The sequence below is a fragment of the Eriocheir sinensis genome, chromosome 12, assembly GCF_024679095.1.
Source record: "Eriocheir sinensis breed Jianghai 21 chromosome 12, ASM2467909v1, whole genome shotgun sequence".
Lineage (NCBI taxonomy): Eukaryota > Metazoa > Arthropoda > Malacostraca > Decapoda > Varunidae > Eriocheir > Eriocheir sinensis.
Window position 1 is genome coordinate 2742543 of NC_066520.1, and position 14677 is coordinate 2757219.

Below are 14677 nucleotides of genomic sequence, written 5' to 3' on the forward strand. Positions count from 1 at the left end.
TCTCTCTCTCTCTCTCTCTCTCTCTCTCTCTACCTACCTACTTGCCCCTCCCTCCTCTGTCAATGTCACTACCATAGCAGTCATCAGAGTCACTGTCACTTTGATTCACCTGCGCTCTACTTCCGCCTGGAGCAGAGGAACTGCTTGATGCATCACGAGACATGACAGATGTATTCCGAACAAAAGTGGGAAATGATCTGTGGCCTTCGGTAGGCTGCGCGCTGGAGACAAATGAGTGTGTACGGATGCCAGATGCCTCCACCATTCTTCTGAGTCATGAATTGGCGGTATATTTGAAACGTAGGGAGCGTAGAGTGTGATGATTATATATATGATCCCCGTACGGTTGGGGCGTGGGGTAGCGCACTTATGTATACAATCGCCGTAATCTAAGGGTTAAAGGCCCCTCTAAACGAGAAAAATCATCACTCACACAAACCATTTCATAATATATATCAAAGCATTTGTGATCATTTTATGTATCTTCTATTTTAGGGGGTTTATATCATGGCACAAATTTGGCCTGTCACTGCTACACGGTAAAGCCACAAATTTGGCCCGTCGCTGCTACTGGGTTAAGAACTAGAATGTATAATAGAAAACAACACAACTCTACTTGCCCTTTGGCAGAGCCACATCAAGCCTGGTTCTCTGAAACTTTTTTGACTCAAAGGATTCCGTCTGTACTTCAACACTGCATACTTTGGCTGCACCTTGGCCACCAAAATCAAATCTGGGAATAAAAACGAGAAAAGGGGAGGATAGGTGGGTGAGGAGACTTGGGTGAGGATGGATAATGAGTAAGGATAGGAGGGATTGGAAACTTATCCAAGCCAGCCCCTTGAAGAAGCTCTAATAGTATGTGGAAGGAAACTGATAGATGGATGGATAATCATACATATTTATATAAAAATTGTATGACTCTGCTATTACTTTTGGACAAAATTCATGGTTGAATATTGTATGAGTACTACTTTTTAAAAGCTGAAATTGATGTTTCTAGAGTTAGAAGTCCATATGATCTGCAAATCAATAAAACAAAATCAGAAAAAAAATCATCAAGTATTATATTCACTAAAATAATTTGAATTATACAGTGGGGTCCACCGACTAGCATTTTTCTAGCTAGCAGTTTCAAGTCTAGCATTAACCCTTTCCTCTGTATCTCAAAAACTATTCATCACAGCTAAAAACCAAAAACACCACTTGAAAGAGGAGGTCCAGATCTATAGGAATCGGTTATGTATGCCTCTTTTGCGAATGTACATGCACGTTCAGGGAGTGTTGAATTTTAACACTTACATCGGTGCATGCGGGATGATCAGCCACATTGATGTAACTGTGGACATCTCTCCTTCAGACTCTGGCAAGGGAGTATTGCCAACTGCAATATTTACAATTATTTGGTCAAAGAATCAGTCAGGTGATAGGTGAAGCTATGCAAAAATGCCGCTATATTGGGCAAGAACATCCACCAGTTACTCATCCATAGATTTGCCGTGCTGGGCTGATATGATTTTCCACCAAATTTAGTGAAGAACCCACTCAAATGGCAATCCTGTGTTGTGAAAATTAGTGTTGGAACACTCATACGCGGGAGATTTGAGTGCGGGTGGAGCTCGCAGCGAGCGTTTAGTACCACAAGCAACTACGCCTAACACTCGCTGCGAGCGTTTAGCAATGAAAGGGTTAAGACAGAAAGTCCTGGTTTCATAAGTACATAAGTTGTAGTTATAAGTGTGGCCAGTGTCACCTTCTGCATCTTCCTATCTTCTGCGTGGGAATATTGTGAGGGAGATGCGTAGAATGCCATTTTTCTTGTGCATAGCTGATCCACTGTCCTGCTTGGCTCACCACCCCACCCACAAGGAGTTGTGCACCAAAGAGGTGTACTAAACACATGCCTGCGACATTGCCCCTGTTGCCCTGCTCAACCTTGAGGGCTTTCTGGTTTTAATGATTATGAATTGGTGCAGAAACATGTTTGGTTCTCTTGTTAAGGCCTGTCTACACTGGGAAACTTTGTTTGGAAACATCATTTCCAAACTGTTTCCAAACATTTTGCAACCAATGTTTTCTGTCTAGACTTCAGTTGTTTACAGGTCGTCAGTGAGTGAGGAGGTTGCTGCAGTAGCCTCATCATTTTATTTAAAATTGCCCTCACTGAGGAACAAGAAAGAGACACGAGTGAAGAAGTTTTTGGAATAATGAACTTTTCATGGTGAGTTGCTTCTGGCAGAACTTAAAGTAGATGGAGCAGCAGGTTTAAATATTCTGTGTGAATGTCCACTACTGACTTTGAACTACACTGTACTGATAATTCACCACCACTGCCACAACAATCAAAACATGTGGGCACATGCACCTAACTAATGATGCAATATTTTCCTATACAACTATCCCCATTAATCCTGTGGGTAAGGGGTCTTGGACCCCCACGAATAGTGAATTTCTGCAAATGTATGGCACCCACCCAAAAAAGTCTCTACACCAGCAAAAAATACTTGAGAGCAATTTTCTTCAAACTATTCCAAACAAAGCATTTCTGTTACTTGAAAGTTGCATAAAATATCATATATTGCATCAGTCATCATCTAAACCAGTGGCTCCCAAACTGGGGGCATGCCCCCCTGGAGGGGCGTGAGCTGGATACGACCGGGGCGTGATTCAGTCTGGCAAATATTGCAGTTTTGCAAAAAATAAATAAACACAAACACACACACACACACACACACACACACACAAGAAAATAATAGTTACAATGATAAGGCCAAGGTTGGAGTATGCAGCAGTGGTCTGGTCTCCTCACAAAAAGAAGAACATAAAAAAGCTGGAAAGAGTGCAGAGAGATGGTACCGGAACTTAGAGATCGGACTTATGAGGAGAGATTCAATAGCATGGGCCTCACAACCCTGGAGAGAAGAAGAGAAAGAGGAGACCTGATAGCAGTGTACAGGGTGGCGAGCGGAGTGGAGCATTTGGACAGAGAGGACCTGTGTGTGTGGAACGAGAAACGAGAGGACATGGAAAGAAGTTGAGGGTGACCATGTGTAGGCAAGATGTGAAAAAGTTTAGCTTCCTAAACAGAAGCATTGAGCTATGGAATAGGCTAGAGGAGGAGGTGGTTTGTGCAAGAAACATTCATGATTTTACGGAAAAGTTGGACAAGAGCAGATATGGAGACGGAACAGCGTGAGCATAGCTCTTTTTTTGTATGTAACAACTAGGTAAATACAACTAGGCAAATACACACATCGTGGTGCAACTGGTTAGAGCGCTGCGCTGCCAGGCTTCACTGCCCGACAGGACGGCGGTTCGAGCCCACTCAGGCCGGATTCTTTCCGTTGACTAGGAGTTGTAACTGTCCCCCTTGAGCAAGAAGGATGGGGTGTGTGGTGTGTGAGGTCCTGGCAGTACCTTTATATTGACGATAAAGAGCACTTGCTCATGTCGTGGGGGTTCAGTTCTAGAACCCCCCGCAATAGGCGAAAATCTGCGAAGTAGTGACCTTATATTTATTTTATTACAGTACCCTCTCGAGTTTCGCGCTTGCTTCATTCCGAAGGTATGGCGCTACACTCGAGGATCGCGAAACTCGAGGTATTGAAATCCATGTAAAAGCACTTATTGGTTCTGACCCGTGGAAAATAATGTTGTGAAACAGTGAATTTACTGTACCCAACGGTTATGTTTCTCGCAAGACACTTAACTCCTCCAGGACAACTCCACAAAACCACAACCACTTACCACTAATACAGCAGGGGTGCAGGCTTTCCCCGCAAGCGCCTCCCAGAGTTACAACGATAATCCTAACAGGCCTGATAGTAATACCTTTTTGTAATCACTGTAGGAGGGCACTTATCTTTAGAAGGGGGTTTCAAAAGAAGTGGTCTCTTTAAGTCTCGTCCTAGATGAGTCCTGTAGTCCTCGAGTCTAAGTATAAATCAGCACTGCCGTGAGTTACTGTTGGAACCGCGAGCGCTGAGGTGTTGTCAGCTGAATAGCTTTTGATGGAGTGGGCCGAAAGCCAACCACGTGGGTCTGAAGAGGTATTTTGAATTTCCCTCGCCAGATGGCGTGGCTTTCGATGTTAAATTATCCTTGCTCTTTAATAATAATTCCACAAGGGCAATTATTCATTATTTCATGAAAGGAAACACTGAACTATTATTCCTTTCATGGTAAATGTGTTTAGTCTTCATGCAGTGAATAAGGTGATTGTCTCGGTCTGGGAGCCCGTGAGCGAGGTATTTAAGTACCATCCAAGGCTTATTTGAGCTCAGACGATACTCTTAGTTGGCTTGAACTCTTGGCCCGAGACTAGTTCCATAAGGGAAATAGTTAATTTGTCTAATCCCCTGGTTAACTGACCTAATTCCTAACACATTCCCCAGAGGAGATTGCGATTCTCCAAATCGCAATTAACCATCTAGAGTAATTATTTATTCAATTATTTATTTAAAGAAAAGAAATGGGGACTAATCTTAGTAAGAGGAAAAGAGTGAAATGCAATTAAGGGGGGTTGAGATCGTTGCACATTTCATCCAAATAGACTTGCCCTTACCCTTTCCTCACCTTGTAGGAAGGTGTAGCATTTTTACTAATCATCCTCACCTGGGAAGGTGTAGCATATTTTTTAATCAATCCTCACCTGGAAGGTGCAGCATATTTTTTAATCAATCCTCGCCTGGGAGGGTGTAGCATATTTTTAACCCTGATAATTCTAACTACTACCCAAAATTAATTATAAAGTCTTCAGCCTTAGTAGGTGAAGTATTGAAACAACCAAGATATTTACAAGTTATCTAAATTATCCCTAAGCATTTTGTTAAACCGCTCTGTAGCCTTCCTTTTGGGCCGAGGCGCCCCGACACAATCACCGCCACTCTGGGTGGGGTTGGCATTATTGTGGGAGGCCCCCTGGTCATATACCAAATCTCTACCCGGATGAGTTATAGTGAGCTCCAGCGGACAAAGGTTACATATAGAATGAAATTCTACTGCTCCATTACCTTGTTTGACCTTGACTGTTCTTATTGTCCAATCCCTTAATAATTTGCAAGACAGTGCCCATTAACCAGAAGGGTCTGGGTTTATTTAAAGCTTTAATCAGAACGATATCTCCTATTTTAATTTTGTTTTCCCAAGTTGACTGATATAGGTTTCTGCTATGTTCTCTTAAACTGAGTAGATAACTCTCATACCACAACTTTTTAAAGCTTTCTAATACTTCTTCTTGCACTTCAAGAGTCTTTTCTAAAGAGGGCTGGCTCTGGTCATCGACCCACACTTCCCCATCCCCCCTCAATACGAGAGATGGGTCCCCATGAAGTTTCGAGAAGGAGTTAGGTGTTATAAACTCCAAGCTTTCTGAACTGGATTGGTAGGTCAAGGGTCTAGAATTTATGGCCAACTGAATGCTTGACAAGGATGTTAACATCTCAAAGTATGTCAACTTGGCCCTTCCGACTACTTAATACAAACAATTCTTGAGCACCCTTATTAACCTTTCCCAAGCAGAGCCTACCCATGCTGAATATAAGGGAATTCTCACATGCTTGATGTTAATTCTCTCCAGTTCTTCTTGAACTTCTTTGGATTGTAGGGAGTTTTCTAAAATGTTGCCACCTTTTAAGAAGGCTTTGGCATTATCACTGTACAGGTAATGGGGAATAGAGTATAGGTTACAAAATCTATGAAAGGCTAACAGAAAATTCTTTGTTGACATGTCAGGTAATAATTCAAAGTGAACAGCTCTAATATTAAGACAAGTGAATACCAAAACATAAACCTTGACTGACTGATCACTAAGTTCATCTTTGACCCAGAAATGGCCAGTATAATCTACCCCGACATGTTGAAAAAGTTTTATTAGGTTTATATGATGCTTAGGCATATCTGTGAATTCTGGGTACTTAAATGCCAAGGCATTATACTTTTTACATACATTACAAGAGCTTAGTGTGCTCTTGACTGCCATCCTACCCTTAGGGATCCAGTACCCTTGTTCCCTTAAATAATTCAAGGTAGTTCCAATGCCTAAATGTTGCATTTTGTTATGACAGTTATTTATTATCAATGTAGTTAACCTGTGCTCCTTAGGGAGTAACACAGGGTGATGTACGTCATACTTCAAGTATTGACACTTACTTATCCTGCCTGTGGACCTTATAATGCCTTTTCCATCTAGAAATAAGTTGAGGTTAGATACCAGAGGAGGAATATTTTTCTCATTTGCATTATTTGGATTGTTCAAGAAATTCAGTTCATTCTGGAAACACTCAGTTTGAGCCACCTTTACCCAATACTCTAAGGCTTTCTTTCTAGGATCACAATCCTTTATTTTATTTAGAAATTTATATAGGTAAGCTGTGCACCTCAACAAGCCCTCAAAGGAAGAGTATTTATTTATATTTATTACTCCTGTATTTACTTTAGGTGGCTGAGAGGTACAAGCAGTGCATATTTTGCCCTTTTGAGAAGGCGCTATGCTCAACAAAGGGTATTGAGGCCACAGTGGTAATCATTAGTAAGCCACTGTGGTCCCTCCAGCCAGAACTTCATTTTATCTAAATATTTGCTATAAGATAACCCTTTGGTTAGCATATCTGCTGGGTTCTCTTCAGTGTGTACATAGTGGTATGCTACAGGTAACTTGAATTTCTTACTTATTTCAGTCTTCAGGCCATCAGCTTCTAACACTGTTTTTCAAGAATTTGGATTTTACATTAGTATCCTTAGTTAGAAGCCAATTTAGCACCACCTGAGCATCCACACAGATATTTATAAATTAAATTTGGATGTGTTGATAAGCCTCTAAAATTGTAGGTAAGCATTTGAAAGCTAATATCACACCCATGAGCTCTAGAGTGGGGATGCTGTGTTCATTTCTCTTATTTAATGGAGCTACCTTAGACTTAGAGTGTAGGTATGTACTTCTACCCTCTCCATCTAGAGCGTAGGCAACAAAGCCATACGCTTCAGCAGAACTGTCAAAAAAATACGTAGCCCATATGTGTTTAGCTCGTTTAGAGCTTGTCTAGGAAATGACACTTCTGAAAGCATCTCCAAGTCTCTACTCAATTTTTTCATCTCAGTACAGATCTCTTCAGGAAGGGGTTCGTCCCAGCCTCCTTCCAGTTTCCATATTTTTCTCATTAATAAGTTTCCTCTTATGGTTACAGGTAGAGCCAAATTCAAAGGATCAAATAGTTTGGAAGTTTGAGAAAGGACTTGTCTTTTTGTGTTTGCTTCTGGATTTATTTTGCATGGAGCTATGCTCAGGGAATCCTGCTGAACATTATATCTGTACCCTAGCACCTTTCCTTCTTCGCTGGAGTGTTCTACTAATCTTCCATCACTTTCCATCTGTTCTCTCAATTCAGTTGAATTGGAATTCCAAGATCTTAAGGTAAATCTGCCTGCCTTCATTCTCTCATATGCCAGATTATATAATTCCTTCATTTCTTTAATTTAATTTCCTGTTACCAATACATTATCTACATAAAAATTATTTGCCAATATTTTGCTTAATTTGTCATCAGGAAATGAACTTGCATGATGTTTCATCACATGGTGCAAGATGAATGGGGAAGAGGTGAACCCAAACACTATGGTCTTGAACCTGTAGGTGACCAATTTCTTGCCTCTTTTCCAAAAGAAGCAAAACCTATTTTGGTCTACTTGATTTTTTAATTTAATCATCAAAAAGGCTTGTTTTACATCACTGAGCATGACTGATTTATTGGTGCAAAAATAGAAAAGTAATTGAAGAATGTTATTCATTAAATCTACACCTGGGAAGGCAGCCTCATTAAGAGAAGGTACAGTAGAGCCCCACTTAGCGCGAGATCAATTAGCGCGAACCGCAATTAGAGCGAGCCACCATCTACCAAGAAAAAAATTAATTAGCGCGAAAGCCTCAATTAGTGTGAGCAGCCACCACGACTGAATTTTGAAAATTGCGCCAAGCCGCCATGATGCGCGGCACAAGCCGCCATGTTGCATGGCACAATCTGCCATGATGCGCAGCACAATCTGCCATGATGCGCAACACAAGCCGCCATGATGCGCGGCACAAGCCGCCATGATGCGCGACACAAGCCGCCATGATGCGCGGCACAAGCCGCCATGATGCGCGGCACAAGCCGCCATGATGCGCGGCACAAGCCGCCATGATGCGCGGCACAAGCCACCATGATGCGCGGCACAAGCCACCATGATGCGCGGCACAAGCCGCCATGATGCGCGGCACAAGCCGCCATGATGCGCGGCACAAGCCGCCATGATGCGCGGCACAAGCCGCCATGATGCGCGGCACAAGCCGCCATGATGCGCGGCACAAGCCGCTATGATGCGCGACACAAGCCGCCATGATGCGCGGCACAAGCCGCCATGATGCGCGGCACAAGCCACCATGATGCGCAGCACAAGCCGCCATGTGACACAGCACAAGCCGCCATGATGCGCGGCACAAGCCGCCATGATGCGCGGCACAAGCCGCCATGATGCTCGGCACAAGCCACCATGATGCGCAGCACAAGCCGCCATGTGACACAGCACAAGCCGCCATGATGCGTGGCACAAGCCGCCATGATGTGCAGCACAAGCCGCCATGATGCTTGGCACAAGCCGCCATGATGCGCAGGACAAGCCGCCATGATGCGCAGCACAAGCCGCCATGATGCGCGACACAAGCTGCCATGATGCGTGGCACAAGCCGCCATGATGCTTGGCACAAGCCGCCATGATGCGCGGGACAAGCCGCCATGATGCGCAGCACAAGCCGCCATGATGCGTGGCACAAGCCGCCATGATGCTTGGCACAAGCCGCCATGATGCGTGGCACAAGCCGCCATGATGCTTGGCACAAGCCGCCATGATGCTTGGCACAAGCCGCCATGATGCGCGGGACAAGCCGCCATGATGCGCAGCACAAGCCGCCATGATGCGCGACACAAGCTGCCATGATGCACAGCACAAGCCGCCATGATGCGCGACACAAGCCAAGGTTTTTTTTTTAATGTGAGTGATTATTTTGAGTAATTATCAAACCCAAAAGTCAGATCCACGTGTGCACCAAATAATTTTTTTCATATTGGTTTCTTTATTCCATTAGCGCGAATTCAGTTAGCGCGACCGCGTTCATCCACCTAATTCTCGTGCTAGATGGGGCTCTACTGTAATTCCTTCTTGGTTTTTAAAGAACAATTGAACACAGGTCTTAGTTTAGTTGTTACTTGTTCTTCCATTTTGATGACAGGTCTATGAGGTATCCAAATCTTTTGATTATACTGAGAAGGTTTTACTTCAATTTCTTCTATTATGCCGTCAGCCAGCTGTTGGTCAAATACAGCTTGATACTTTTCCAGTAACCCCTTTCTTTTTAAGTGGTCCAGAGCTCAGTCCAGCACGTTAAGTGCAACAGAATGATTTGATGGAACAGAATCTATTTTGTCTGAATACCATGGTAACTCAACATTATAATGACCCTCTTTGAAAGTAATACCATTTTCAAACTGCTTTATTTGTTTGCTTTCTAGGGACACAAGGTCTTGATCAGTGGTTTTAATTCCCAAGGACTCGAGGCTAAAGAGATGTTCCAGTCCATTGTCCACTTCTGTGTCCTCTAGAAGGTGTTCAAGTGGGTTGAAATATGATTTTATAGGGTCCAAAATGGCATTAACCATTGTTTTAGTTTTGTTGCATAGGTTTTTCTCATCCTTTTTTGTTACGAGATGCATAACAAATTCCTGTTCTGCTGGACTCAAAAAGTTAAATACATTTCCAATGGGAGCTACTTTGTTGTGCATAACTAAACATTTACCTCCTAATTTCTCTTGCCAGGACACTGATGACATAGACTGTAGAATGTCAATGCCTAGCAACATATCAACTTGGATAGTTTCATGGTTCTTGGCCTCATAGAAGTGGTCATCCAACAATTTTATGTTATTTTCCTTGAATTTGCAAATGACTGCATTCATCCCTGGAACGTAAAAATTAATATCCAAGGTCTTGTCCACCAATAAAAGAGCAAAAGTGAATCGATCTTCTAATTTAATTCCTGTAGCCATTTGTTTGAAGTTTTTTGTTTGCACCAATGTAGGTTTCAACATCGCAATCTAGGGAAAACAATTTATTCACATCTGGGCAGAGGTCTTTGGCAGTGGTTTCCGAAAGATATGATCTTTGGCTTCCGGTATCAACAAGGCACCTAACCTTTCTACTCTTTCTGCCATTCTTTAAAGTTAAAGTCATCGTTGGCTGCAATTGGCAAGTCGAAACTTCTTTGAGCCAGGCACAAGCTTATATTTGTCTTAATTTGAGGTTTAGCCTTATCTTTCTTGTCGGCCGAGGGACACAATGTTGTAGTATGTTCTTTTGACCGACAGACTCTGCATTGGTATCTAAGTTTGCCCTGTTTGCCATAACAGTTGTTCTCATCGTGCCCCGAACCAGCACACCTGGTACACATAGATAATTCTTTTAGTCGGGCAATTTTGGCTTCCAAGTTGGTAAAGTTCGAGCATTGGCCCATAGAATGCCCACCAGCCCCACATAACTTACAAGTTAATTCTGTGGAGAAGGATTTGTAATTCTGGAGTGTACCCTTTGGTGCTTGGTTTTCTCTGGCCTTCATTGGCGGTTTGTTTTCAACTAAGGAAGGCTTATTGTTGCCTTATTAAAATTCCTAGGCTTTACTGAACAAGTTTTACTCAGAGTGGTGAGAACTGTGATAATTTTCAAAGATTTCAGTTATGGTGGGAAATTCTTCGATAAAAGATGAATGAATTCCCTTTTTACTGTTGCTGGCAGTTTGTCAAAGATAATATGGCTGATAAGGGAATGACCAGCTGAGTCTGGTTCCAGCAAGTTAAAGCCATGTGCCTTTAACTCGGCTAAATAGGTCCTTATCTCATTTATGAAAATCTTGGTGGAAGTATATTCAGGGTCAAACGAAGAGCTATGATAAGATTTCATTGTATTCTTGTAAGTTTCATCAATATTGAATTCTTTGTCTAAAAATTCTTTCTCCAGCATTTGGATGGCTGTTTTGTAATTAGCATCCGTAATGGATAAATGTTTCACTACTGAGAGAGCATAATCTCTCAAATAGTTTGGTAGCATCAGTCAGATGCTTTCTCGTCCCAATCACATTATTAAATTGGTTTAAAAAGGTATTAAAAGCAAACTTGTCCTTCTCCTTTCCCAAAAATGTTCCACAATTCAATGGAGGAGGCTTACCTTCACTAAAATTCATCTGTGACAAACTGCATAAGATTCTGTGAAGTAATATCACTTTGAGCACCTCTTAAATCCTGATCCTTATTTAGTTCAACATACTGATCTAATTCTATTTCAATCTGTAGTGAGAAATTCATTTGATCTTCCAACTCTGAGGCATAGTAAGTTTTATCCTTACTTTCAAGGTCCGTTTGATCCATTACTTTATTTATTGTCATCATAGTGTTTCACTCGTACCATTTCTAATTCTTTTTTATTGGTCAAGCTCTTACTTAGAGAGGGTGTCAAGGAATCTGTTTGAGTTAATTCTTTCAATTGCTTAAGAAGGAGTGTTATTTTTCTTTTAAAGATTCCCCTGCTCCTTCTCGGGGTCTTAATTATCTCTTGGGGAACAGAGTCTTTATTTACTCCAAGGGTGACTGCATCCTCAGGGTTTAGTTTTGAATCCATTGTGGCAAATATAGAAGCAAGCTCAATATTGAAATAAATAGTCTAAAAGGGTTTGATTAATAGGGGTGGTTTCAATTAAAAGGGCAATTATAAAAAAAAGACCCCTAACTGTACAAGGAGGCAGTCCCGGACCGGCTAGTTGGCCCTCAATTGCCACTACCGTAGCTATTCAGCTGAATAATGCTTCAGGCATCTGGGGATCAACTATACTCACTGCCGGTGTTCAAGGGCATATGTCAGGCCACCCAAGATTGCATCCCTGTAGTACGTACCTCACCAAACCAGTTCCTCGCAAGTGAACAACACCCCTGTGATACTGAGGGTGGTCGAGGAGGAAGGGTCGAAGTACCATTAAGCTACTCATAACACCCGATCTCTGAACCCGTTTGCTAGAACAAACTCACGATCCCAACTCCCAAACCGAGACAGATCACGTATACGTAAGAATGACCAAACAGTAACACTTTCATCTTAACTTTATACTGCCTCAGGAGATGAACTAACAAGGCTGTACTCGTTGCTAAATTCAACTGAATCTAGCAAAGAGCAGGTGATGTAGTTACTCACTTCTTTTGAAAATATCTTGTTGATACATCTGCTCTCAAGCATTCAACACCTCAGCGCTCGCGGCTCACACATTAACTCGCGGCAGTGCTGTTTTATACTTTGTCTCAAGGACTACAGGACTCCTCTAGGACGAACTTCAAAAGACCACTTCTTTTGAAACCCTTCTAAAGATAAGTGCCCTCCTACAGTGATTACAAATAGGTATTACTATCAAGCCTGTTAGGATTATCGTTGTAACTCTGGGAGGCGCTTGCAGGGAAAGCCTGCACCCCTGCTGTATTAGTGGTAAGTGGTTTGTGTTCTTTTTGTGGAGTTGTCCTGGAGGAGTTAAGTGTCTTGCGAGAAACATAACCGTTGGGTACGGTAAATTCACTGTATCACAACAATAATGACTTTTTCCGACTTTACACCTTTGTTATCACAATTTTTTCGACTTTACTCCCTTGTTATCTCAAAATACGTACATTGTTAATAGGCAGCAAATGGGAAGTAGGAACAGATCGTTTTTCAGCCCCAGTTGAAGGCGGCTGCCTTATAACTGGCTGGCAGTTCTGAATACACGCTTGTGATCCACGTGGTGTCGTCTGCTAAAGTAAGGGCGGTCGCTCGCTGTCACCCGTGGGACAGTTGGACAAACCTATATTTTTCTGGTAGTTTTCTGTGTGTTATGAAACTAACTAACTCTTTCTGTTGAAAATCATGAAATCACTAATATCATGATTGACTTTTCAATGCCCATTGAACGTAAACCGCTGCCGCCGCCGCAAAATAGCTCGCAGAGAGGTTCAATTTCCTTACTGTTCCCATATTTCCCTCACCGCTCACAAAGATCACAAGCAGTCACACAGCACGCATGCGTGGTGGACAGCAGAATATCGGGGAGATATTTCTCGCAACACCGGCCAGTGTAGTGGACCTTCTTCTTCTTCTTTTGACCTGTAACGCTTTGTATCGCTTCTTAGGTCCTCCTTCTTCACACTTTTATGCTTCACAACATGCACTTAAGGCCGCTTTCAAAGTCATTTTGTTTGTTTTGAAACTGGCCGATGGGATAGTGGCGGCTGTGGGGTTAGCCTAGCCCCGCACTTACCCCACACTCTCAACATCTCTCGCTTCGTCTGCAGCCGCCACTACCCCATCGGCCAGTTTCACGTGAAATACTAAGCGGCGATCGCTGCCATTGGTAACGATCAAAACAAAGTGACTGTGAAAGCGGCCCTTAGTTACTTAACAGTGCGCACTTATACACTTCACCCTGAACTTAGGTGTTTTTGTCCTTTTCTTTCCCCGATTTTGTTTTTCTACGCCCTTTTGCTACTTTTCAATATTACTTTTCACCGTCGCTGCCATGCATTACAGGTCAAAAGAAGAAGAAGAAGAAGAAAAGGAAAACAAAACTGGGAGATCTACAATTTTCATAGACTTGATAAAAAGATTTTTGGACTGTGGTTCCACAGCACGGGATGTTCTCTTATCTTGTTAATCAAGTAGTAAGCAAAGCAGCTCTGCCAGTCCATTTTAAGAGTCTCTTGGTGGGCCATCTTCCACTGCTCCTCACTCCTCAGCCACTGCCGTCGACTGTTTGTTTACATGCAGCCGTTCGCTACCCACGTACCCACGCTCGTACTCACAACCGTTTTCCATTCATAAGGAAAACCAACAACTCGCTCCCGGTTGGGCATACAGGCAACTGCGGTTGTCCATAGCCCCAATGGTTGGACACCGCCTTTTAACCCTTTCATTGCTAAATGCTCGCAGCGAGCGTTAGGCGTATTTGTTGGTGGTGCTAAACGCTTACTGCGAGCTCCAGCCGCACTCAAATCTCCCGCGTATGAGAGTGTTCCAACACTATTTATCACAACACAGGATTGCCAATTGAGTGGGTTTTTCACTAAATTTGGTGGAAAATCATATCAGCCCAGCGCAGTAAATCTACGGACGAGTAACTGGTGGATGTTCTTGCCCAACATAGTGGCATTTTTGCATAGCTTCACCTATCACCTGACTGATTCTTTGACCAAATAGTTGTAAATATTGCAGTTGGCAATACAACCTTGCCAGAATCTCAAGGAAAGATGTCCGCAGTTCCCTCAGTATGGCTGATCATCCCACACGCACCGACGTAAGTGTTCACATTCATCACTCCCTGAACGTGCATGTACGTTCGCAGGAGAGGCATACATAACTGACTCCTATAGATCTGGGCCTCCTCTTTCCAATGGTGTTTTTGGTTTTTAGTTGTGATGAATAGTTTTTGAGATACAGAGGTTAAAAGAGACCCCCCATTGGGCTGCCTGACTGCACCTGAGGGGATAGTCGCGTCCCGTCCCGCGCGCAAGGAAAGGGTTAAGGCAGCACGCATGACGCCGACAGTAGGTAGACGTGACCCGTACATGTCAAAGCAACGTGAAAC

The 14677-nt window shown here is 42.9% G+C and overlaps 1 protein-coding gene across 5 annotated transcripts in view; it reads right to left on the minus strand.

Annotated features, from left to right (window-relative positions):
- The window catches only part of LOC126997302 (uncharacterized), a 173270-nt gene that overhangs the window by 93654 nt on the left and 64939 nt on the right, over positions 1-14677 (minus strand). For 4 of the 5 annotated variants that reach the window (XM_050858302.1, XM_050858304.1, XM_050858301.1 and 1 more), the window contains exon 6: positions 621-733. In XM_050858302.1, coding sequence (XP_050714259.1) covers positions 621-733 — 113 coding nt within the window. Of the gene's footprint in view, positions 1-620; positions 734-1302; positions 1365-14677 lie in introns of those variants that run through there. The other variant, XM_050858305.1, reaches the window with a different exon arrangement.